This window comes from Siniperca chuatsi, linkage group LG18 (assembly GCF_020085105.1).
Source record: "Siniperca chuatsi isolate FFG_IHB_CAS linkage group LG18, ASM2008510v1, whole genome shotgun sequence".
In the NCBI taxonomy this organism is placed as follows: domain Eukaryota; kingdom Metazoa; phylum Chordata; class Actinopteri; order Centrarchiformes; family Sinipercidae; genus Siniperca; species Siniperca chuatsi.
Window position 1 is genome coordinate 20898169 of NC_058059.1, and position 25868 is coordinate 20924036.

Consider the following 25868-nt stretch of genomic DNA (forward strand, 5'->3'; position numbering starts at 1 on the left):
GGTATATGTATGTGTTTGCAAAGTATTTGTTCACATATGCATCATTTGCGTTTCTGTCATAAGCACACACAAGCAGCTGCCCTCTACATAGTAACGAGTAGATGAACTGCCATAATACAATTCCAGACAGCATCTCTGTTCATGTGTGAAATGTGCTCCATTTCCTCTTCAATGATGCGAAATGTGCACAAAAGTGGGACCTTCAGTACATTCAGTAACCAAAAAGATGAGAGGAATACAAAAACTACAGAGTGATGAAGCACAGGGCTCGCTTGTAATGTACTGGTACATAGACCCCAAGAATGAGCTCATTCATGCATCATGTGCTGTATAACATCAACATCACTGATGTTCAAATCGTTTAGCTACAAACAACGGTGTGAATTAGTTCATCTTAGATACCAAAAACATCTTGTAAAGATGGTCGGAAGGAAGCTGGAGAGATTCAAATTAGTTCAAATATAATGTTAAGTAGCAAATGTTGATCACTAGAACCAAAATATTTTTCAATTTGCAATGACATCGGGGGTAAAAAACACAATTCCCGTAGGGCAGGAAGGAAACAGCAAGCTGCTTCGACACAGATGGAAGTTTTTGGTAATTCAGTTCAATTTATTTTTATTTATATAGCATAATCATAATTCATAACAGAAGTTATCTTATTGCACTTTTCCTATAGAGCAGTGTTACGTGTTTTTACAACTTAGGTCTTATTTTCATATCTTGGCCATCGTTCCTATCGGTAATTATCGGTATCGGTAATTATAACATTGTACTCACCAGCTTGAGTGCTTCGATCTGGAAACATGGCAACATTGCTAAAAATAGTCAGATGGGTCAAGAAATACAAGCAATCGGACAACAATTGCACAGGTTAGCCTAACTCGTTTTGAAGGGAAAACAAAGACGAACAGTAACATTATTCTTCAAACCGTCCATTATAAACATCCATCAGAGTTTACAGACCGACTTCCTGGTTCAACCTGTAGTTAAGGGATTATTACCGCCATTCGGGTGTAAGTCTACTCACTTTCAGTTTTACCTCCAAATAAAGTGGTTTAGATAATCTGGATAAACTGTTTGTTTGTTTACAACCTGTCTGACTGTCTGACTGTGTTTGCTGCCCCGGCCGACTTTGGTGTAGCGACGTTGCCGTTATCCCAGATGTCAGAAATGACTTTGGTGAGCACAGTGCTATCACAATATCAATGATGGCCAAGCCTATAAAAATAAGAGCCAAGTTGTAATAAACTGGAATTATCCTTTAATACCTAATTTCATGTGGCATTAAAGACAACACAACAAATGTAATTATGTGTTATATGTTCCAGAAATGACAAAGATAATTGTCCTTTATCGTTCTATCCATTGAGCAGGTTTGAACCTCTCTGATGTAACTGATACAATGCACTTGCCTTTCTGTGAAGCAGCTGGGACTGCGTTCCTCCTCCTCCTTCTATCTCAAAGCGGACGCTGTTGAAGAGAGCGACTGCGTACTGCTGCTCATACACATCACTGAACTCCTTCATCACATCTGTGGTCCAAGCTGCAGGAGGACACACAGACAGACACACGAGATCAGGAGACATCCACACAGCACAAACATATTACACTAGTGATGTTATGATATTTTAATGGCACTTTTATGTAAGCTCCAATAGAGTGAAAAATTCCATCTTATGTCTTCTAGTTCATTATAATAGATGACATTTGTGTCGAAAGGTAAACATATTTAAGATAAAACATCGACACATTCCTGCAGTGAACACTAATGGAGAAAGCTTAAATTAAATAGTAAAAGTTAATTTTGGTTCAAACAACACAAGTCAGTAGAGAACAGATCACACACTTCAGTTAATTTCCAACAAGACAGACTTGTCTTGCAAGCGTGGCTGATTTTCCAAATGAATCTCTGAGGATGATTTTATCAACTCTATTTTGGGTATGGTTTTCAACACTTCTCAGTATTGCAATTTAAATTTCTTTGTTAAACATTAGCTGAGTGTAGATGGGGAGCTGCAATTCCCCTGTGAAGACATACTGTCTTCAATTAGGTCTCACCACGTCAGAGAGGCCACAAACCTCACCGTGTCTATCAGGTCTTTATGAAAAGTGCCATATGATAAAATTTAAAGTGGGCCTTTCACAAAGAAAACATAGTGACTCTTGTGCAGCACTCACCAAAGAGATGCCTAACGTGTTATCAGCACAGTTAAGTTTATATCATAGCTGCCTGGCACAGCTCTGTCATTGGTAAAACTTCAGGGATGGAAAGCTTTTGCATAGTTAAAACAGAACTGCAGTTAAGTCGTTTGAATGTAATTACTGCTTGGCAAATTAGTATATTCTAGATGTTTTACTTACCATTTTCTACATATTTCCTGCCAAATTTAACCAGAGCCTCATAATGATTATCATTATAAATCGAATATCTTTGGGTGTTGTGGACTGTTGGTCAAACAAAAGAGTTTTTTCACTATTTTCAGACATTTTATAGACTAAATGGATAATGAAAATAATTGTTAGTTGCAGCCCTAGTTTGGAGCAAAAGTATGGAGTCTCTTTATGGGTATCAATTAAGTTGAATCAGTGTTGCATTGATCCCTTCCACAGCTTGACTCGGCATTTCTTTTCCACCAGTCTCTGCAAGCAGCATCCTAATAAATAGTCCAAGAAGCTGCTGGAAGGAATGTGAGATTTTCCCACGTTCCAGTGCTGGAAAAGGAGTCGGTTTGCGAGCCGATCAGAGTGTTTGGCTCAGTCAGCAGCAGACAGTGTTGACTATGATCTGTTTATGGAAGGAACAGGAAGGAGGGAGCCGGCTTGCAGTGGGAGAGCAGGAAGGAAAGAGCTGACAGGACAGGACAGACAGGGAGAGAATGTGAAGGAGACGGGGACAGGGCACACAAACTTATTCAAAACACCGTGGCATACCAGGAGGAGATGGGTGGACAGGTTAGAGGAAATATAAAGGAAGATTGTGAGACACTCCTCCTAAATCCACTGTTTAGCAGGACTGGCTATCGAACCTTAATACTTTTTTTGGTACCGACCGAAATGTGTCCGAGTGCTGTAAACTGTCAGGTACTGAAAGTTGGCTTTGAATGTCTGTTCAGATTTGTAATCTTGTTTATGTATTCCTTGATCAGATAGCTCCTGATTTAAATCAAAATGTTTGCCAATTTTACTTTTTGACTATTTTATTTATAGTTCTTGTACATCTGCTTATGCTTGGACAACATTTAACATTTGAGAAGTTCAGCTTCTTTTGTTAAATGAAAAACGTTAGCGTACCAAAACTCAGGTGTCGTATCTGCACTAGTACCGGAAAGCCCTACTGTTTAGGAATATATTATCATCCATTCTGGTTCACTCATAAAAAAAGTTTTAGAATCTTGTGATTAAGAGACATAAGTATGAGTATTAGATAGCTAATGTTAAATTCCAGACAGGTTTCGTCATCTATCACCCACCACCTACCTCAATATTAAGATTTCTAAACATACTTGCTTAAAGACAAAAGACTGAATCTTTTGTATTTGGCTTTAAGTCATTATTTTGTATTTTTTGGATAATTTATGTGACTCAATGTATATTTATCCATCTTATAGAAGCACATTTATTATTTTAATGGTGTATCGGATAGTGTTGTCAAGTGCCATTTGAATCTGGGAGCAGATTGATATGATCTCTGTGAAATTCATTTAGAGCTGTTCATACAGTGTGCGCATCCTTTTACGGAGCCCCAGAAGTCCCAAAACATATATTTTTTTTATGTTATTATCTTGTTTGCACAAGATATGGATTTCTATTGTGCAAGGTAATATGCAATATCTCAATTCACAAGATAAAGAAAAGTATCTTTCAGGACTTGGGGAGCTCCGTATTTGTCTGATTTCTGGCTTCAAATAATTTGCCACTTTTTTTTAAATTGCGGATATCAGATAACACTCTATTCAGTATAAATTTCCGCAAGATAAGTGCTGGCTAAGGGGGCTTCCATTCCAAACGTGCAGAGAGTCGGTACTTTCCACTGGTTGTCTTGCTTTGCCAAAGTCAGCAGACTGGATAGCTATACATGGACAGCCTTTAAGGCACTTGGAAATTGGAATTTGGGAACAAAGACCACATCATAAATCACACACTCAATCCTCTGTTTCTAACTGTATAGGAATGCCAAAAAGTTCTGTTATATCCCTCCACCCACCTCATCACTTCTTTGCTATTTCCTGTTGCTCTCTCGTCATACACCTCATCAGTGAGACGGTGCCCCCTAAAATACCACAAATACCTTAAACCATTCAGCCTTTAACCTCAGCTATTAACTCAATCCCAGATTCATGCCATCATCATCAACCCTTGTTTCATCTTTTCACTGTCAATTCCATGTTCTGATTAGACTAGGAAGGTAGGTAGCTCTTTATTAGTCTTAAGTCCATTCATCCCAATCACCCCCCCCTCCAGAGTCCCTAGGCGCCATCCTTGGGCACTGTGGGCCCACCACTCGCAGGGATAGGCATTGGGGTCGGGTGCACTGTCAGCTGGGCGGCAGGCAAAGGCGGCACACATAGGTGTGCTGACCCCTGGCATCGCAGACTGGCTCTAGGGACGTGGAACGTCACCTCTCTGGAGGGGAAGGAACCAGAGTTAGTGCGGGAGGTTGAGCAGCACCAAGGTGGGCTCACCTCTACACATAGTGAGTGGGTCTGGAACCAAACTCCTGTGGTCCACTGCGTTGTTCTCCCCGGGCAACGAGAGGCTCGCCTCTGTGAGACTACAAGTCGCTGAGAGGGAGGCTCTGACTGTTGTTTGGGCCTACTGTATGCACCGAACAGCAGTTAGGAGTATCCGGCCTTCTTAAGGTCTCTGGGTGGGGTCCTCAAAAGGAAAGGATCTTTGTATTACAATAAACAAATCTCAGACAATACTATATTGATGTATTGCCCAGTTCTACCATAAACATAAACAACTACAGCTCCAGTAAATCTCTGACAGCATGCACACGTCTAAGACCCAGGGGATAACTTCATGTTGTTTGTTCTTAAATGCTACCAAAATGATCATTATTATTTTTGTAAAATGACAAGTTCAAATTCTACTATGGTGTACAGTAGTAGATACTAATATATCTTAGAATATGGACAGAAAACACTGGGAGCATGTTTCAGCTTTTTTTTTTTTAGAAAGCCTAATGAAACAAACCCTCAGTGAGAAAACCCACTGAGTTGAGAACAGATGCTGGCTCGAAGGGGATGGACTTCAGCTCTTTTTGGGGTTATGGGGTTATTATACTGTACTGTATATCCCTGTAGTCCAGTAGCACTTCTAGCAAGCAGGGTCCCAGTCACACAAACTGCACAGCATCTGACAGGAAAACTGAGATCAGTTTTTTTTTTTTATTGAAACAGCTGTGTGGAGTGTCTCACAAAGTAGGATTAGCATTTCAACCAAACTTTGAAAGGTGTTAAATAATCTCTCCAGAGACATTATTTGTTATTTAACATGCATGACTGAAATATGAGATGTTGACATAAGCTCATGTTGTCAGCATCGTTCACGCCCCGCTTTTGCTTTTGATTAAAAGTCAGTCTCGTTCTGTGACACACATTTGAGAAACAACTGCACGATCTGCATTGTGGCTGAATCTACCGTCATTAATTAGCCTGCAGGCAAACAGGCACATAACCTCGTCTCTCTTAAGCAAAAACAATTATGGATGGATGAACATGAACTGAGGTGTGGGTGACCACACATCTATGATTTGCATTTTTGCTGTGTGTGTGTGTCTGTGTGCATATTACGTCAGTGTTGTGTGAGGGAGGAGATCATTTTGTGAGAATGTGCTTGGACAGCAAGGATGAAGAAATCACCTTGTTGGGAGGTACACACTCCAAACAAGACTCCCACGGCAGAAATGCTGAGTAGTCTTTACTCACTCACTCTCTCTCTCACACACACACACACACACACACACACACATTTGTTTCACTATCCCTGTGGGGGACAGTCATTGCCAAAATACTTTCCCTAGCCCCTTACCCGAACCTTAACCATCACAGCTAAATGCCTAACCTTAACTCTTACCCTAACCTAACTGTAACCTGTCCCCTAAAACCTCAATTTTAGTCCCCACGGTGACACAAGTCCCCATGGGTTAGTGTGCATTCAGGTAAAAATTCAGGTTAAAGTCCCAACCGGGATATAAGAACATGAAACACACACACACACACAGGCAAAGTACACACCCTCTCCAAAGACAGAACTGGACAAATGAGAGCTTTTTGAAAGGTACACTAATGTTCACTTGTGATTCAAAGTACTTTAACGGGCACGTTATTTATTACGCTCTTCATGTGTACATTCTTGCATGCATGCTTCGAAGAGAGCAAAAGGTCTACAGAAAGAGAGGCGACACAGAGGGAGGGTGTGTGAGAGCCAGACAGCAGTTTCAGCTATTAATCTTGTGACATGTTTCTACCTGCTTTACTTCTGCAGCTTCACACATTCTCTCCCCCCCCCCCTGACTCATCTCTTCATGTGTATCTTTCGCAACCAGACTCAGAAGCAGAAAATATTGCACTATTTCAGGTAATCTAGTTGAAAACAGTTGTATACAGTTGTTCAGTGGTTGATGTTTTTCATTTTTTTTTTGTAATCCTATAGATCAATAATCAAATAGAACACCTTTTGTCATTAACAGTTAGGTCACGTGATGACACCTGAGCCAGCTCCATTCACTGATGAAGAATGTGAGATGTAGTTGAAGATCCAAAAATCTTTAGTCTGAAAAATGTGAAAAAGTTAGGAAAAATGGCCATCACAAATATTTCCCACCACCCAAGGTGATGTCTTCAAATTGCTTGTTTTGTCTGACCAACAGTCCAAAACTCAAAGACGGCAGCTTTAAACTATTTCTGAGAGTATTTGTCTGTCTAGTTCGCAAAAAAAAAACTGCAACGACAAACAAAGTGAGTGTCTGGACCTCGACAACATAATCTTTGGTTTCCAGAAGTGGTTTCTTCGTGCAAGTACGCCTGCCAGCGTACGCACACAAACACAATTACAATCCTGAAGGAACATCCTAACTGAGGCTGAAATGACTCTGAAACAACAGTTTCTGCAAAGCTCAATTCTGGAGGAACTCAAAAATAAAAACAAGCAAGGCTTCTCCCTTTTCCTGAGTTGTTTTGGGGCCTTGGATGCATTGCCAAACTACTTCTAGTCTTATAATTTCAAGAAAGCATCTACAGATTCATGGAAGAGTTTCAGCCCCCCCCCCTCCCTTCATGCTCCCATGCCTTGTTGAAAGAATCACACAGACCTGCACAGTTCACAGTGGGAGGCTGGAGCAATCTGAGACTTTAATAGCAGTCAGTCCAAAACTTACACAAACATGCTGCCCTTTGGGAAACCTACTTATTATCCCTGAGAAATAGGCCTGCAGCAGAGATGGGATTCAGGGGAACTCTTCAAGTAGAGCAGAGCAACAATGCACTGATATGAATGAGAAGCCTTGTCCTTGTATGAAATGCGGAATTGCTGGTATCAAAACAATTCAAAGCTGGGTGTCTGCAGGTAATGTATTTTAACACCACATACAGTTTTAAGTAACTGAGTAAGAAATAAACGTTTTCAAATATAGAAAACCAAGTGAAATGAATTCTGCAACAGCGGAATTAAAGTTCAACTCAATGAAGTTGTTACAAACTTTAGTGGAAATGTCAGCGCTGTTTTGGATACGACTAAAATGACTTTTCAGGAACTTGTCTACATTCGTCGGGCACTCCTCCCTTACCTGTAATCATCTCCCGCCTGTTCTCATCCAGGTGAGACGAAACCACGTCCCCCATGGTTACAGGAGAGCCTCACAAGTCCTGCAAGTGTCCGAACCGGTTACAGTTTGTGCTCAGCGGTTGAAATAGGTTTTTGGTGATAATTCCAGCACTCTCAAATATCCGCTGGGAAAATGCTTGACTTTTCCCCCCCCCCCTGAGAGGCGCACGGCTCCGGCGCTGCTGCGTGTCTCCGACGTACAGAAGAGCAGGACTGAGGCGAGGGATCAACTCCCCGCCGGTGAGGAGCAGGAGGAGGCGAACACTGGTCTGGTTCACAGCGGGAGGACACACCCTCTCGGAGTCATCACTGGTCCAACGTGTTCAGTCGGCCCTGCCAAGGGTGTGGCCAGATCCAGGAGCTCAAGACAACATTTTCAATATTTACCGCGTATGTGAAAGTTACTTTTGGGGTGGAGCCCGAATTTTTAAACACCAACCTCCGTGTACTGGATGTAAAGATCACCCTAAGCAATGTGGCCTATTTTATAATAGTTTATTATTATTATAAAATTAATTCATTTCAATACTACTCTTGAAGTCCAAAATAAGCTGAATACTGTTAGAAAACCTGCAGAAAGATGCATGCTGCCCCTTGTGGACACTTTGTCTCTGGGCTGTTTGATTTATCCACTGCAGAAAACCTCACAGCGAACCTGTGATACAAATCCAGTTAGTCACTACATTTATTTTTTATTTTTTTAGATAAGAAATAATGTGTGAAATGATTCAGCCTTTGATGGAAACACATGTACAATATTTCAGCGTGAAAGCCGTCAGAATCCGAATATTCGTGTTAACTATATTGCCAGTCAGCGAGTTAGGAGTTTATTGTTTATTTGGGTTGTTCCTTGGCAACAGCTGCTCTCCCTGGGGTTCATATTCCGTAATCAACAAAAGTTTACTCTTACACTTTATACAGTAACATCATACAGAAACGGCAATAATCGCCACTGGTGCTGAAGCTGATTAATCTTATGTTGATCAACAATTGCAGTTATCAAATAATTGTTCATTGTCATGAATTTCAATATTAACTTCAGCTTCTCAAACGTGAGGATTTGTTGCTTTCCTCTTTAATATTACTTTAATCTAAATATATTTTGGGTTTTTCAGTGAAAATAAGCCGCTTGCAGACATCACACTGGCCCCTGCAAACTTTCACTTTTGATATTTCTTGATGCTATAGCCACATTAAAAGATAATGAAAAGAATCATTAATTGCAGACTGATAATCTCCACCCATTAAACAATATTCTAACCATTTAAGCCAAACACAGTCAAATCAGATCAAATAAATATATCTACACACATGACATAGACAGTTACAGCTATAGTCTTTTATCTCATCTGGTATTTAATACATACTCTATCAGCTTCCAGTATGTAAGCTGAAAAATATCTTTCTGGATATTCTGGATAATATAAGGACTGACGAGGGACTTAAGAACAAGTATAAGGCTGTAGTAAGAAGTTGTTTAAGCTAATAAATCGGAGTTGTGGCCAAACGACCAACACCACCAATGAGGGGACGATGCGGAAGGATACGCGGTGACGTTCCCACCCAGAGGCTCCTCCGCAGCGATGTGAGGTGAACACAGAGAGGAGGGAGGAAGCAGAGGGTGAGCACTCAGTCCAGCACTCGGCAGCATCATGGCACCTATCGGATTAAAGGCGGTGGTCGGTGAAAGTAAGATTATTTTTCTGTTATCTTGCTCAAAATGTGTGAGAGATGGCGCTGCGCCGTGCGCGCAAACGCGGTTGGGTGTGTGTTTATGCGGGATGCAGATGTCAGCTGGTGCATATGGGTGATGATGATGGTGATGAAGGCGGTGCTGTTGGTGCTCCATTGTATCCTATTGTAAAGCACGGCCGTGCAGTGAGGGAGCTGTGGACAACCTGCAGAGACTGGTTTGTCTCACCAGGCTCCTGCGGTGCGGATGCGCAATTGTATTTCAAGCGGCGGAGACCTGGGAATGGCTTTAACAAGCGGCGATTAGCCCGCTGATTGAGAATATGATCACCATTCTCTAGATGCAGAGAGCCTGAAGGCAAATGTAGCCCACACACGCCCTTTTAGCCCCAATCAGCGTTTATTCCAGGACTCTTCTGCTCTGCATTGGAGCTACAGCATAAACTGTGGTTTCGCTCTATAAGATGCTGCAGACACTTGCTGCTCACGCCTTGGGTAGCTAATTATCTCAATAATGTGTATAAAGTGACTCCGTGGGATTCCCTAATTTCAGCAGTGCCTCACCCCGCTGATGGAGCAGGAATCGGTTGCGTAAAACCGCCTCAGAGCTGAATCAAGCTGCTGTCAGCTCCGCTACACATTAATGGCGGATTGCATCTAAGACGAGAAAGTTGCCTAAAAAAAAAAAAAAGGCCGCTATGCAAGAAATTCCGCATTATCTGTATATAAGCCACCGTCCAGTAACGACCTTTCATCATCACCATGCCCTTTACTGGCTGTACGCCACCGATCAGACCCAGTCTGTGTGACCCTGCATCATCGGGACGCTGTAGACAGTATCTGATTTTGTGATTTAGACTCATTTATGTCCGCTGATGCTTCAGCAGCGCCGGTGCGCGGTGCCGATGCAGGCCTCAACGTGGAGGCGCAGCTCGAGCCTCCTCAGCAGGGTCAACTGGGTGCAAGTGTTGGTGGTCGTGATCATGTCAGACAGGCCTGCATAGTACAGTAAAGACTCCCAGAGACCACTTAATGTGAAGCCAGGTATCTAATTCATCACTCGTGTTTTCCGTCACGTTCTCTCCGTGTTTGGTAACGTGCCCTGCCTGTGGTGCAGGATTTGCTTCATTTGATATCTGTTGTTCAGCTTATTGATTCACATTTCACATTTCAGTCCAGGAACTGGCACTGTAGTAATGTCTCACTCTCTGGCAGTAAGGTTGCTGGATCTCTACATTTCTTAAATCATATCAGGATCAGTGGTGTATCATATTTGTCATGTGTCCTAACACACACACACACACACACACACACACACACACACACACACACACACACACACAGATACACATCCTCCTCCTCAGAGTTGCAGTGTTTTTCTGCCATGATAAGATAGAGGATGAAAGGGCTTGTGCTTTGGCTTCATCAGGCCTCCCACATGGAGCAAGGGTTGAGCCTGAACCACCAATGATTGCAAACCCGAAAATGTAAATTCACTTTGAAGCCAAGAGTACTAATAATATAATGTTATATGATACATATAATGAAATATTGTTGTGATTGGTGGTATATGAAACTGTGACTGTTTAGCAGGGCTGGGGGGTATGGCTGAAAAAAAACAATATAATATCACACTATGCATAAAAATATTTGTCCATTAATGATATATGTCACCATATTTAGAATTAAGACAAATCCACATACACAGCGATCAGATTTATGTTCAGGGCAATAAACTGTGTTCACTGTTATTAGATAAAAACCTTCATGTGTCATAAAGGGACAGTTCACCCTAAAATCAATGTGCTGCTCAATGCGGCAAAAAATAAATAAATACATTTGAAAAACTCAACAGCAATGTCTCTGTCCAGAAGTCATGACCCGGTTACTCAAGATAATCCACAGACCTTGTTGTGAGCAGTTTCATGTAGGAGCTATCGGTAGAAAGAAAATAGTTCCTATGTGTAACTTCTCTCAACATATGCCAAAAGAATTTTGAGTTGAGGCCACAAGACTCAAATTTGATAGAAATGATATCATCTGCGCACCTACAACATTACACAATACAGCTTCACATGCCAAATATTCTTGCCTCTTCTGCATTATTTAATTATTTAGGCCTTGTAACTGGCAATTACATAACCCAGTTTGTAAAACCAAAGGCAGGCACGCGCAGGCTCTCAGTGTCGAGTGAATTGTCTTTTCCAGACCAACGTAAACACCCGTGTGTGTTACCCGGTAGGTAAAGGCAGCAAGCAACACCTGCGCTCTGTTTGGCTGAGGTGAAGCTGGGATGGGATTGGTAGAGGTGGCGGGGGCAGAGAGGGAGGGCGACACCATCATGGGTCCTCTCTGCAGCAGTGGATGTAGCAGCCAGGATGAAGGAGGGGGGATGGGGAAGCAAGCAGAGCTTCACCCTCCCCTTTCATGACTGTATATGAGCGTCAGTCCTAGAAAATAAAGCTGAATGATGAGGATGCTCAGGAGCCGGCAACAACCTGAGCTGACAGATATTTAAATCAAAACGGTGCTGGCGCTCAGGTTGATGAAACCGGGGGAGCAGAGAATTCTTTTTGTAAATTACAACCCAGTGATTGAAAAGAAACAATATTCTGCTTTTGACATTCAGGAGGTGAACACTTCACAGTGTAATGCATATAGGGCTGTTGTGCTGGATCTATTTTATATTATATTTATATCGATTATATTGTACACTTATTCTGTTCATTCCTTGTATTTCTCAAGAGGTGAAGGCCTCTTGTGACTTTTTTATGTTGACCCAGACAAGGAATCATGGGCCTATGTTGATTCATTAATGGAATCATTCATTTAGAGGGGGGATATATGGAAAAATCTCGTATCGCAGAGTATGTAATTTCCTATTGTGATATTGATATAGTGGTATACTGTAGTAAATGTTCAAGAAATTACAGTGAGAAACTCTTGAGAAAGTCTGTTTTTGGCGAATCGACTAAATTAAATACCTTACAAATCAAGATACTTCATCACATTTCTAAAAATCCTGTAAATCCAATAATGCCACAAAGCATTATGGGATTTCTCTGACTATACACATATTGTCTCACCGTATACAGAATATATATCACAAAATTGCCCAACCCTATTTTCTTACATTCATTGTCTCTACCTGCTTTTTCCTGGTCGGGGTCGTGAGGTTCATCCTGCACATGCAGTGCTGTCAAATTGACACTCAGCATTCAGCATACATATCAACCACCCTGCTGTAGTTGCATAACAGGTACAGTACAAGTAATGTGATTGTCCACTTAAGAGGCAAAACATGCCCATTGAGCGGAACAGGAATTACAGGCGAAGAGAGGGGTTTGACATGCAACAACAGCCTCAAACTTGGTCAAACAGGGACATTCCGATTACATGGTCACCGTCTTACACCCACTGGCCAACAGGATGTCGTCAGTAGCTGTTTATTGAACTTAAATTCCACCCTGAACATACCTTTTCTTATTTTCTCCTTGTGGCATTTTGATCACTTTATTCATCAGTCAGCCGACCGGAGCGCTGAAATCAGCCAGTCGTAATCCAGAAATCCCACCTGCAACTGTAAAAGTTATGTGCTTTGTTGCGGTTCTCATGTGTGAAGGATTAAGTCTGGTAATGCAGAGGAAAGGCTAAACAGGTAGATGCTAACAGAGTTTGTCAAACTGTCAGTTTGGGCCAGTTATTATACACTGTTACTATGGTATACAATATACACCATATACTAATCTGTGTTGTAACAATATGAAACAATGCAAGGCTTGTGCTGAAAGATGCCAGTCGAGTTGGGACTAGTACTACTCCTTGAATCTTAATACATTTTGAGTATTTTTGTTTCTTTTAGTCTTGGCTCTTGTTGCAAGACTTTGAAAACATTACTATAAGGACTAGTTTGACATTTTTGGAAATACACTCATTTGCTTTTTAGCGAGTTCAATTTCTTGGCAAACAAAAGCCAGGCGCAGTGACTAGGCAGCTTCCCGAAGTCTTGACATCACAGTGAGGAACCTGTGATTACCGATTGTATGTGGGAACCTGCACTGTAGCCGGAGATGCTGCACAGGAGTACTGACAAGATGGATAAACTGGATAGCTCCAACATATAACTCCTCCCAACTTAAACAGTTGTTTTTGCGTTTCACTTTATGCACAGAATAAGCACATTTTTGAACGTGTTAATTAGTACGTTTTAGTGGTGTTTGTATAGTTTATTTTTGATCTATGGAAAGAGCCAGGCTTGCTGTTTCCTCCTTTGTCTAGGCTAAGCTAGGCTAACCAAGTCCTGACTCGAGCTCCGTACAGATATGAGATTGATATTGATCTTGTCCTTTAGCTCTCAGGAAGGAATCAAATAAGTGCACTTCCCAAAATGGTGAACTATTCCTTTAAGTATCTGATTGGTTGTGATGAGTCCATTCAGTCCTCCTCGGAAGTATCTGAAAGCAGGCTGGTGTGTATTTACTCCTCTCTGTGTAGGGCTTTATAGAAGAGGAGGAAGGAGAAAGGTGAAACAGAGAAGGACACATGTACTTAGTTGCATACACACACACACACACACACACACACACACACACAACAAGCTTTCCACTGACCTTGGAAGCATCACTGAACCAGAGCATCACACACTCGTCTGGGTTCAGTGTCTGACGCAGTGCCTGCAGCCCCTGGGCCGCCATAAAACACACACACAAACAACAAATATACATGCATGCTGCACACACAAACTCCCAAATAAATCCATGCGGAAATGTCATGTCGCCGTGGTTACAGAGCATGAAGGGCTGGCTGAAATAGAGCTCTCTAATGCAGGGTTACAGTTTCTCATAATCTTTATGAATTCTCTTTCACTGAGGAAGAGTGCTGTGTCAGAGCTGGCAGACATCCTCCTCCTCCCACTCTTCCCAGCAGCACACGACTGCTCTCCCCATCCTCCTTTTGCATACATATTACACACACATACATTGGAACATTGGAGACATATTTAACACAGTTTTACAGAAATATCTTGGCTACTTATAGAAGATCGGTGCGGTATGAAAGCCAAGTAGCGTCAGCCAAGATGCTCTTGTCCTCCAGCGATGTTAACAAAAAAGAAAAAATGCAGATTAAGGAGAAAGAGAAAGGATAGCATGACATGATGGTGATGTGTCGAGTTGTTATTGTTAAAATGATATTGATTTTGGCTTTTATGCTGTACATTAACCAGTGCAGCTGAGCTGGAGGAGGCTGCAGAGCACTCGGAGGCTCAGACAGCGCTCTAGCCAGATTGTTGCAGCCTGCGGCATCACAGTGGATCACTTGCTTTCCTACAGTCTGTTATATACTGTCTGCCATTTTCAGCATCCTGGGGTTCTGTGAGTTGTTTCCCAGCTTCATTTATATCCCTCTCTGGTTAGTTTCTGTAGAGTGATTTAAAAAAACAAGACAAAGTACCCATGAATTTCTGATTCATTACATATCAATTCATTGGTTTCTTGCAGCTTTCTGCACTCGTATCGCTGTAAAACTATTTTGGCTGGGTGACCTGCACCTCTCCTCAACCTGCTTGACCTCTGACCTCTGACTGGATGGATATTGGAGGCCAGAGATTCTACAAAGTCATGATCCTTCTGCTTTTCTTTCAACCAACTTGTGCTGGTTGGGGCTGGTTAGGGTTTTATGTAACTGCAGGCCTGTCGGACCAGGCTGCAGACTAATATCAGGCCATGAAAGCAGACTTCAAGATTGGTACTCTCATGCAGTCTTTATGTCTACTTTTATATTTTTGAATCAATTTAATTTTAAATCAGTGCTCAAGATATATTAAACTGCAGGAAACCAAATTAACTTGTGATGTTTCATACTACGTTACCAGGTAACTCTCACTGGTGACCATGAGTTGAACTGACTACTAGCACGGTTTAACAAATGGATCACCTTTAAACAAGGGATGCAACTGACAAGCATTTTAGTTATGAGTTAATCTGTTCATTATTTTCTTCAATTGATTGATTGTTTGGTTTAAAAATGTCAAAAATAATGACAGATGCCCACTGCAAGTTACCAGAGCTCAAAATTATGTCTTAAACTGATTACATTTTTTGTTCAACAGTCCAAAAACCTGAATGTAATCATTTTCAATTACATAAAACAGAAGAAAGATGGGGTTTTTACATTTCAGAAGCTTTGACCAGCAAATGTTGACCATGTCAAAATGCCACTGTTATTTGCCCCCATTTTGTCTGTTACAGTATTTACTATATCGCTATAACACCTGATCATGCATTATCACTTATATATGTATAGTTTTATTGATGGACTATGATAGAGGCCTGGCTTCATGTGTTCTTTATTTTTTGTTTTTCACAATCTCTTATTTATTTTATACAATGGCTTGAAGTGAAGCTTCATGTGTTTTTAATTTTTTTTTATTTTTTTGACCAATAAATAAAAAAGTCTCTGAACTGAAGAGCGGTGAAGTATTTCAGTGCGAGTTCTGCTGAAATGTCTGCCTGTCTCTTTAAGATCAGCAGTGTCAGATTCTCTCAGGAGTGATGCTGCTGTGAAGCTGAGATCCAGAGAAAAAATGGGTCATGTACTCATAGGTGAAAGTCCCTGAAGGGGGGAGAACCACGAGGCAAAGGGAGAAACTGTCAGCTCTTCACTGCTGCATCATATGTAGAGTCAGGCCTGTGTGTACATTGACCCAATCAGCAATATCATGCAGCAGATCACACTGCTTCTTATTGTGGCTAATATCGTTACTTGGGTGAAATGCTCACAGAAGGTAGGAGAAATGTAGGGTATGAAGGAGTGCTTAAGTTATGCAATGACATGATAGTTAACCTGAGAAGCATCCCTGAGTCCTTCAGACTTGACATGCTTTATGCTGGAAGGCTTTGGGTGCCCGGAGATAAATGATAAGCGGAAGCCCTTTGGAGATGCTTCACCTTCATAATAAGCATGGATGAGATCTGGTCAGTCACAGACACTGTATCTACCCCTCCCTTATGGTGTGATTTCTTCAAGGCTTAGGTACTGTATAAAGCTGAGACAAGTGTGAAATATGAAGGTTTTGGTATTGACTGTGTCCACGTATGCATGCTGTACCAAAGATCTTCTCTGATATCAGATTTGTGTTGTAATAAACTTACAGTTTTTGCCTATTGCTTGAACACTTTTTGCAATACTTTGGCTCATTGTGTCAAAACTGTACACACGAGACACAACACTGGGAAATAAACTATTCACATCTATGTCGGATTGAAACTCTGCTATCAAAACCTAACAATCCTTTGTCAAAATGTCACTCTGATGACAAAATGATACACACTTGCATCATATGAATACACTTTCAGATTAGCAGCAACACACTAGTGTACTTTATATAAAACACTGCAGTCTTTAATTTTCACTGTTTTTATTCAGTTCATCTGTTAGCATTCTGTGAAGCAATGCAACACTTACAGTTTTTGTTCTTTTTTCCCCCAACAAAGGTTTTCACAACAACCAAAAATGAAAGTACTGAGAGGTTACAAATGACATAAACTCAGTACTGTACATCACAGTACTATACTTCACAGTACAGTAAATGCAGTAACGCAAGTACAAAAATAAAACAAAATACTCTACTGTAAATACAGAAAAACAGGTCAATTGCACATGGGTGGGACTACAGATCCTGCCGTCTGTTTGGGTCTGGCCACAGGATCTCATCAACGTCACAAGCGATATTTTCTCCTGCTAAGCAACAGGGAAAATAACGCCTTGTGTGCTGAATCCATCCATGGATTGACGTTACCTCAATGTCTCCGCATGCCTCTTCCATTGCCTGTAGAAGAGACATGTGGTCGGCGGTCATATATGCGCCATCTAAGCGGAAAAAAATTCTTCTATAGGGTTTAGAAATGGCGAGTAAGGGGGCAAGTATACAACTTCAAATTGATCATGGTTGGTGAACCAGTCCCGGACCAGAGCAGCCCGGTGGAAACTAATATTATCCCAGACAACAACAAACCTGCGCTGCTCTGATCTGTCCTGTATAACTGCATCATGAAGTGTATCAAGAAATGTGAGTATGTGTTGCGTATTGTAGGGACCTAGTTTGGCATGATGGTGTAGTAGCCCTCGAAGGCTTATGGTGGCACACATTGTGATTTTTGCCCTTTGGCCAATTGTATTACGACCCCGTCGTCTACTTTTGCTGAGGATGAAACCAGCCTCATCAATGTAAATCAATTCATGAGGCTGTGCAGCTCCATCCATGTCCAAGATTTTCTGCAACAAAAAATGCACACCTCCCCCACACACACACACCAACACACAAACACACAGGTACCCTTGTCCCTCTCTGCATGTACCTATGTGGTACTGATACAATGGTACATATTCAGCTATTACTGTACTGGATGACATAAATACGGTATTGTAAATGTAAAGGACTGCAACACTTACCTGTACATATTCTTGTCGAAGTCCTTTGACCCTGATACAGTTCCTCTCAAATGGGACCTTGTACAATTGCTTCAATGTGATTTTGTGCTTTACCAAGACACGTCTGATCGTGGTAATGCCTACTCGATTGATGTTGATGAATACTTGCCTATCTGCAAGTATTTGTTCCCGTAGCTGGTGGAGACTTATTGCATTGTTTGCTCTGACCATTTCCACAATGGCAAGTTCCTGCTCTTGGGTGAACAGGCGTTGCCGACCACCCCCAGAAGGTCTTCTAGTCATTCTGTAGAAAAATGCAACCACAAATTGTTATTGGTTTGGTTCTTTACAGTACTGTATACTGTACACAGTACTGTAAAATCTCAATGGTACAGTGCTATGTTCTGTACTGTATGTTCCACAAAACCACCATTTTTTGTTACAAAAGAGCACTAGCTAACTTGCAATACAGTAATGTGATACGGTACAGTACTGTAAATACTGTAGATACAGTCTGGAGTGGAGAGTTGAAGACATACCTGTTTTCCAGTCTGAATGTCCTTATGATGGATGCAACTGTGAACCGGCTTAGATGTGGGTGGACTCTCTGCCCAGCTTCCCTCATTGTCAGGCCATGATTTATCACATGATCCACCAACGTTGCTCTAATGTCATCTGAAATATTGTCCCGTGCATAGCCTCTTCGACCATGTCCTACTCCTCTCTCTCTCTCTCTCTCTCTCTCTCTCTTCCTCTTCCTCTTCCTCTGCCTCTACCTCTTGCTCTCCCTGCCTCCATGCTTGCAAAGTTCTCAAAATGGCTCAACTGAGGCCTATTTGTGGTTGGCTGAATGGTGATCAGTTTTGTATGTAAGTGTTTTCAGGTGTGTGTCTAAGTGTTTTCAGTCACCCAATGTGTTTTGTATTTTGAACAGATGTGTTTTCCCAATGGTACCCATGAGATTTCATTTATGGACGAAATGTCTTATGTATGAAATAGTGTGTAGTGTGCAGGAGCAAGTGTGTTGCAGAATTGCAACTGAAGTGCAAATAAGCACTTTTGTTTAAGGTGTGGTTACACTGTGTTTAAGGTATAGTAACAAAAGCTTCAAGTTTTAAGCTTGTGTCTATAGTGTTCAAGCAATAGGCAAAAACTGTAATTCAATTTCAGTTAAATTTTATTTATATAGCACCAATTCATAACAGAAGTTATCTCATTGCACTTTTCCTATAGAGCAGGTCTAGACCGTACTCTTTATAATATTAATTACAGAGACTAATCCCACCATGAGCAAGCATTTGGCGACAGTTATATATTCAAGTAAGGACAACTAAAGTTTATTCTTCTATTCATCAAAGTGAAGATTGAAGTTTTTCCACATCACAGAGTGGTCAGTTTGTCTGGTTTTGTCAAAAAGAATCCTGCTTTTTATATTTGCTGCAAGCTGATATGTTTTGTAGATGAATTTTTTGAATTTCATTTGCATTTTTGAATTCATTTGTTCAGTTTCTTTTTTGAAGTTTTATGGTTGGACAACAACATTTGGTGCCTTTGGTCTGCCTTCGTTTTCTCTGCCATGAGGATGTGTATCCTGTTAAATTGGATGTGAGAGAGATTATGAGGCTTTTGAGGAGTGTGTGTGTGTGTGTGTGTGTGCCACTCTGCCTGTTTGGTTGACACAGCTGTTACGCTGTGTTTTTTCAGGTCCCTTCCCTTCTGTCTGACTGGTGCATCCCTGTATTGTTGTGCTTCTATCAGGAGGTCAGAAAGGAAAAATCCACAGTGTTGTCTCCTCATGACGTAGCTTTGATCTTCATTCTCATGAAGTTACCAGTTACGAGAGTGTGCAGCGTCCACTTTACTGTTTTATCATCATAGTTTCGTTATTTACAAGACTCAGTGAAGGTCAACACTAGATGAAAGAGAGGAGTGAGGGAATAGCTGTTGAAATACTATTGTATTTTTCCATCCCATTCACCCTAAAACCTGTGGGGTTAATGAGAGTGGAGTTTGTTGGCCAGAAAACCAAATCACTGAGCTAAAAGATGCTAAAATGCTCTGTAGATCTGAGGGGAGCTGCAGAGTCGGGTCATAATTCTCTGTGGATTTGTCCCTACGAGTGAAACTTTTTGATCATTTGATTCATTGTTTATGTTAAAATATAAGTGCAGCTTTGCCTCCACAACCTGACGGACCACAATGTTTTCATACGTATGTGTAGCAATAAAAAATACTGAGTTAAAGTCTCAACTGTATGCCTTCATTGACCAACGTGGATTGCAAAAGTTGTGTTGTTGCTCCTCAGTTCACCTTCAGAGGAGGATTTAATACAGTATGCAGTGTGAAAGTAGCCCTTTGAAAAGCCAAGTTTTATTTTTAATCAACATCGAGGCTCTTTCTTGGAGAAGACAAGTGTGACATCTTGAAACTTAAGAAAATCACTTAAAAAACACTTGTTTAATACTAATATATCAGTTAGGTGACTGGAGCTGCTTTTATCAGAAAACCTTTATCAGAAAAATGCTGCAGCAGAACGAGAGGAAACGCATCAGCTGCAGCAGAGGAAAAGGGAAACAAGTGACGGATATCCTCTCTGCTTCTTTGTTTGTAGAAGTGTCTCATCCTGCGGCCTGGAGCGCTGCTGGATGAAAAACAAGTCGACTTTTTAGGAATAAAAGTGAACCAGCTTTAATTTTAACAACATATAACAGAGATTTGTCGACAGCTCCAAAGTCAGAGTACTCAGCGCTTAAAATAAAATAAAAGCTCATGTGCGTCAGTTTGTTATTTTGTTGCTTTGGTTTGTATTGTCTCTGCTGTTATGCTGGCACAGCAGCTTACAGAACAGGACACAGAAGATGCTGGAAATAGACTGAAGCTGAGTCGGGGAATCTCTGTCATTTAGTTTGAATAATATTCGTACTATTCCAAGATCATCTGTCCCACAGGAGGTCAGATACAGTTCCTCTGACTCACAGGAGGTGCAGGCCGGAGTCTGTCAGTGTTTCTGGATTCACGCTGTCCAACTTCACTCATATAACGGAGGCTGCTTTTAAAGGCCCGTTCTGTAGTTTTTGACAACATAAATTTGAGCTATATTCACACACATAGCTGAAGGGTTTGAGGTCTATCTATCTCTCCTGCCTTTCATCCTATCTATTCATCCATCCTACCATCTTGTAAATCAGGAGTTTTCAAAGTCTGACACTGTGGGCCCCTCCTCAACCGAACCCCCTATGTTGATAGAGCAACAGGAAAAACGTTGATATTAATGGGTTTAATTACGCCTATTATTAATCTTTGTCTTAAATTTTGGAGCTTAGATGTAAACAGGAGGTATAATAATACCATGGTGTGAGCTACAACTGGAGCCTTATTTTTTTAATCCTATATTTGTCTACATTTTGGCACAATTAAATGTATGTTGAATTAGCTATTAGCAATTCCTGTTTGCAGTGTACCCATGGATGTACAGACAACTATCACTAAATTACTTTGATACTGAAGAAAACTTAAAAACATGTTTATTCTCAGGCAAGTTCTGGTGTTATAAGGAGATAATAATAATTGTAAGACACTGAGTCATGTATCATGTGTGTGTGAGTCATGACTCCGAGAAGGAGTACGAGTGAGGCTAACTGCGACAATCAGGGGTGCTAAGGGTTTTGAAGTGATTGCCTCCATGAGCTGTGTGTCACAACTGCCGCAGTCCAACTGCTGACCGTGTTGATAAATGTGCCAAATCAACGGGTAAAACTACAGCCACTAACTTCTTGTTGTTTCCATAACACTCCTCCCTACTCTCTCTCCGTGCCCCCCATTCAGCCCTCCCTCACAGTTTGATAACCTCTGGTATATATATCTATCCTTCCTTCCATATCATTGATATACCCTTCGTTCCATCGACTCTATATATACTATATACCCTTGCCTCCATCCTTCCATCCTATCATACACCCTTGCTTCCATCTTATCTGTATACCCATCCTTCCATCCTATCTATGCACCCTTCCTTCCATCCTATCTATAAACCCTTACTTCCATCCTATCTATAAACCCTTACTTCCATCCTTCCATCTTATCTGTGTACCCATCCTTCCATCCTATCTATATACCCTTCCTTCGATCCTATACTTCCATCCTTCCATCTTATCTGTGTACCCATCCTTCCATCCTATCTATATACCCTTCCTTCCATCCTATCTATAAACCCTTACTTCCATCCTTCCATCTTATCTGTGTACCCATCCTTCCATCCTATCTATATACCCTTCCTTCCATCCTATCTATAAACCCTTACTTCCATCCTTCCATCCTATCTATAAACCCTTACTTCCATCCTCCATCCTATCCCTGTACCCATCCTTCCATCCTATCTATATACCCTTCCTTCGATCCTATCTATATACCCTTCCTTCCATCCTATCTATGTGCCCTTCATTCCATCCTATATATACAGTATATCCTTCCATCCATGCTCTATATCTATCCTACTGGTGGCCTTCAGCTCCTCCCTCTTGCTGTGAAAAGAGCCAGTCAGCTGGCATCTTCATCACATGGAAGAATTTACCATTGATTGTTTTGGAGGTAGAAAACAAGTTGACTGACATGAACACATCCCTGATCTTTATTTGATGTTTGTTCTGTAATCTTTTTTGTACGAGTCCTTTTTAATCTGTGGTAATCCATCAGTATTTGTGTGGCCTCAGGTTTTAGCTGGGCCGAACGGCTTAACGGTTTATATTCACAGCGATCCAGCATGATGTTAAACAGTAATTCACCCTAAATGGATTTATCCTAATACGGCTGGCAGATGGTTGGCACAGTGATCAGGCCAATATCGGTATCATGGCATAAACATGACCGTCGTGCTGTGACCTCACAGTGGATGGGATTATTTTTCCTCTGAGTTCACTGATAGACTGAGAGTCTATCAGTTTTTATTCACTCCTCATCGAGAGGCTTTATTCCACTGGTGTAGAGCTGTGGTCATTAACCTTGCTGGAGGTTATATTTGACTTCCGCATGTTGTTGTCCTCCAGTGTAGGAATTGCATTATTACTATTAACCAATAGGGCAGGATAATGTTTTTCCACTGTAGTTTTTATTTGTTGATTGAAGTATTAACTATAACTAACTGTAACTATAAAGCACATGTTATAGCAGTACTTTGTAGTTGTTTAAAGGATACTTTTTTGGCAGAAACCAATAGGTTTTTGATCTTTTTATTACTAGGAAGACATTACACAGATGCAGATGGTTATCAAAGTGTGGAACTATGACTGTATTTTTGACATTCCTAAATACAATTAATTTAGTTATTTTTCTAGTGTGAGTGTACTCCATACTTAAGACATGGTTAGGATGATCAGTATATGCAGTTGGGACATAAAGATTTGCCTCCATTGTCATTATTGGTCAGTTTATCTATTTATTTATTTATGTCCACATTTATTTATGTGTATGTGAGGGAGCTGAGGTGTGTGTGTGTGTGCGCATGAGTATTCCCTTTTTTACAAAATTCATTAAAACATCCTTGCTCATCAGATCATCATGCATCCATCAGATTCCTGATGATGTTTATTTTTCTTTTCTTTTACAGAGATTATGAATGATGTAATCAAGAAGGTGAAGAAGAAGGGAGAATGGAAGGTAAGAAGTTCACAGTTCCAAGAAATAAACATTTTAAGAAATAAATACCCTGAAATAACAAACTCTGGGTCTAATAGAGAGGGGGGCACCGATGCGGGGGCTGAGACTCAAACCAAAGATAGTTCGATGACTAACAGTAGCGCCTCTGGACTTTTGCTTAAATTTGTATCTTGTTTGTCAAGATTAGACCTAAAACAAGCTGTCGATTAATCAATTAGTAAATTAACAAAAAAAGTATTGGCAACAATTTTGAAAATTGATTAATTGTTTAAGTAATTTTTTAAGCAAAAATGCCAAACAAGCACTTGTTCCAGCTTATGTAACTTTTAGTTGCAGCCCTAGTTTAGATAACAGAACCGATTTCTCATTGGAAAAAGTGCCAGTTCTCTAAACCAGCAGCCTGCTTAGCATGCACATGCAGCATTTGGTGGCACACATCTTGCACAAGAATTGTTAATTTAAGGGTACAAATGACTGATTTGGAATAAGAAACACCAATACCACCTGAAACCTGCAGGTGTCTGTATAAACTGTTTATGAACAGAGGATTTTAAAGGCTCAAGCTGAAATCTAAGTACTTATCCAGCAGCTTTCTGACTGAACTAGATACTGTACCTGACATTTTTGCATTTTCCAAGATGGTTTGAGGAGGAAACTGAGGTGATTTTCCCCGATGCTTATAGTGACTACATCCTGTGTGCCTTTTCATTGGAAAATCACTGTACTGAGTAATAACTAGGGCTGCACGATATGGTAAAAAAAAAAAAAAAAAAACTAGATTATTTTGACATATTACGATTTGATTCACAATTAGAGAGCATTGTCATTTTTGCATCACAATTTTTCATTTTCACTGAAAAAACTATTAAAATCACGAAGATGTGACATTTGTTGTCTGTACCAAAACAAACATGTTTTCTTACATCTGGAGAACAAGATTTCTAGACCAGGGCATCTCTGCAGCACTACAGTACTTCATTATAATGCTGTTTTGTCATTCATCTTACCTTTATCAAAAAATTGCAGCTCCTGCGATTTGGATATTGCACGTAGCCATATAGCAATTTCGATAATATTTCGATTAATTGTGCAGCCCTAGTAATAACATCATACTGTTGGACAGAAATCTAACGTGTCTGCCAGTAAGTACTGGCACAATTCAAGCACTGCTCATTTCTGAAAGTGAGTATGAGTGGAGCAATGTGCAGCCAAATCATATATCAGTCAAATATTGCTGAGTACCACATATTCCAAACAATCACAGAGTTTAGTTAGAATTTTATTTTCAGCATGTTTCACTAAGAAATGTCTTAAATCACATTAAAAGACAAGAAAAAAATCAACATAAATGAATTAAAGATAAACAACCAAACTGTAATATGTAAAAGACACAAACATTGCATAAAACATACGAGAGTACATATTTCAGTAAGGCAGGTGGGGGAAAAAATAGAATCTAGCTCAAGTCTTTGCATCACAATGGTGCACATTCAACAAGCCAGAATAACTAAGGCCATAGTCACAAGAATAGAGTTAAAGTCTAGATTTAAAGGGGGGTGACTGAATTAGCCTGAATCACTAATGGCATTAAAATAAAGCTGACTACTCATATCAGTTAAAAGCATGAGCAGGCTAAAGATATTCCCAATTCCCAAAAATGATCAGCAGTGAACATCAGGTAAAACAAAATTAAAAAAAGAAGATATATAGTTTTATTTGAATGAGACAGTTTTATTGTTAGCAACATGTAATGTGAGTAATAAACTGTGTTTGTATAGTTACTGTCTTATTTCCTGTTGCCAGGCACTGATTGTGGACCAGCTGAGCATGAGGATGTTGTCGTCCTGCTGCAAGATGACGGACATCATGACAGAGGGCATCACCAGTAAGAGACGATGGTCACAACTACCATTTCTCTGTCCTATTACATTTTCTTTTGTATGTACCTCTGTAACTGTCTTACACGTCTGTTTCTGCCTCTCTAGTTGTGGAGGACATCCTCAAGCGACGAGAGCCTCTTCCCAGCCTGGAGGCCATTTACCTGATTACACCCACAGAAAAGGTATGCACTCTCTCTCTCTCTCTCTCTCTCTCTCTCTCTCTCATTCATAGTGTATATTCAGGGGTGTCTATGGCAGTAGTCTGTGTTTTTAGCAGAGCGACCAGAGAAGCCGCTGTGTGTCCAAACACAGCTGTTTACTCAGCCAAGGCAAATCACACATGCACACTTCTGTGTTTCCATAGTCTCTCTCTCGCTCTCA

At 40.7% G+C, this 25868-nt stretch overlaps 2 protein-coding genes across 3 annotated transcripts in view; one reads left to right on the plus strand and one right to left on the minus strand.

Moving 5' to 3' along the window:
* Nucleotides 1–8179, minus strand: part of niban2a (niban apoptosis regulator 2a) — a 32027-nt gene extending 23848 nt beyond the window's left edge. The window contains exons 1-2 of the mRNA XM_044174932.1: nucleotides 7796–8179; nucleotides 1416–1546 (exon numbers count right to left, since the gene is read on the minus strand). Of these exons, the coding sequence (XP_044030867.1) occupies nucleotides 1416–1546; nucleotides 7796–7850 (186 nt within the window). The 5' untranslated portion in view covers nucleotides 7851–8179. The remainder of the gene's footprint in view (nucleotides 1–1415; nucleotides 1547–7795) is intronic.
* A 1198-nt stretch (nucleotides 8180–9377) lies between these two features.
* stxbp1a (syntaxin binding protein 1a) overlaps nucleotides 9378–25868 on the plus strand; it is a 36839-nt gene continuing 20348 nt past the window's right edge. The window contains exons 1-4 of one of the 2 annotated variants that reach the window (XM_044174951.1): nucleotides 9378–9522; nucleotides 23558–23607; nucleotides 25411–25492; nucleotides 25593–25669. In XM_044174951.1, coding sequence (XP_044030886.1) covers nucleotides 9486–9522; nucleotides 23558–23607; nucleotides 25411–25492; nucleotides 25593–25669 — 246 coding nt within the window. In that variant the 5' untranslated portion in view covers nucleotides 9378–9485. The remainder of the gene's footprint in view (nucleotides 9523–23557; nucleotides 23608–25410; nucleotides 25493–25592; nucleotides 25670–25868) is intronic. The other variant, XM_044174952.1, reaches the window with a different exon arrangement.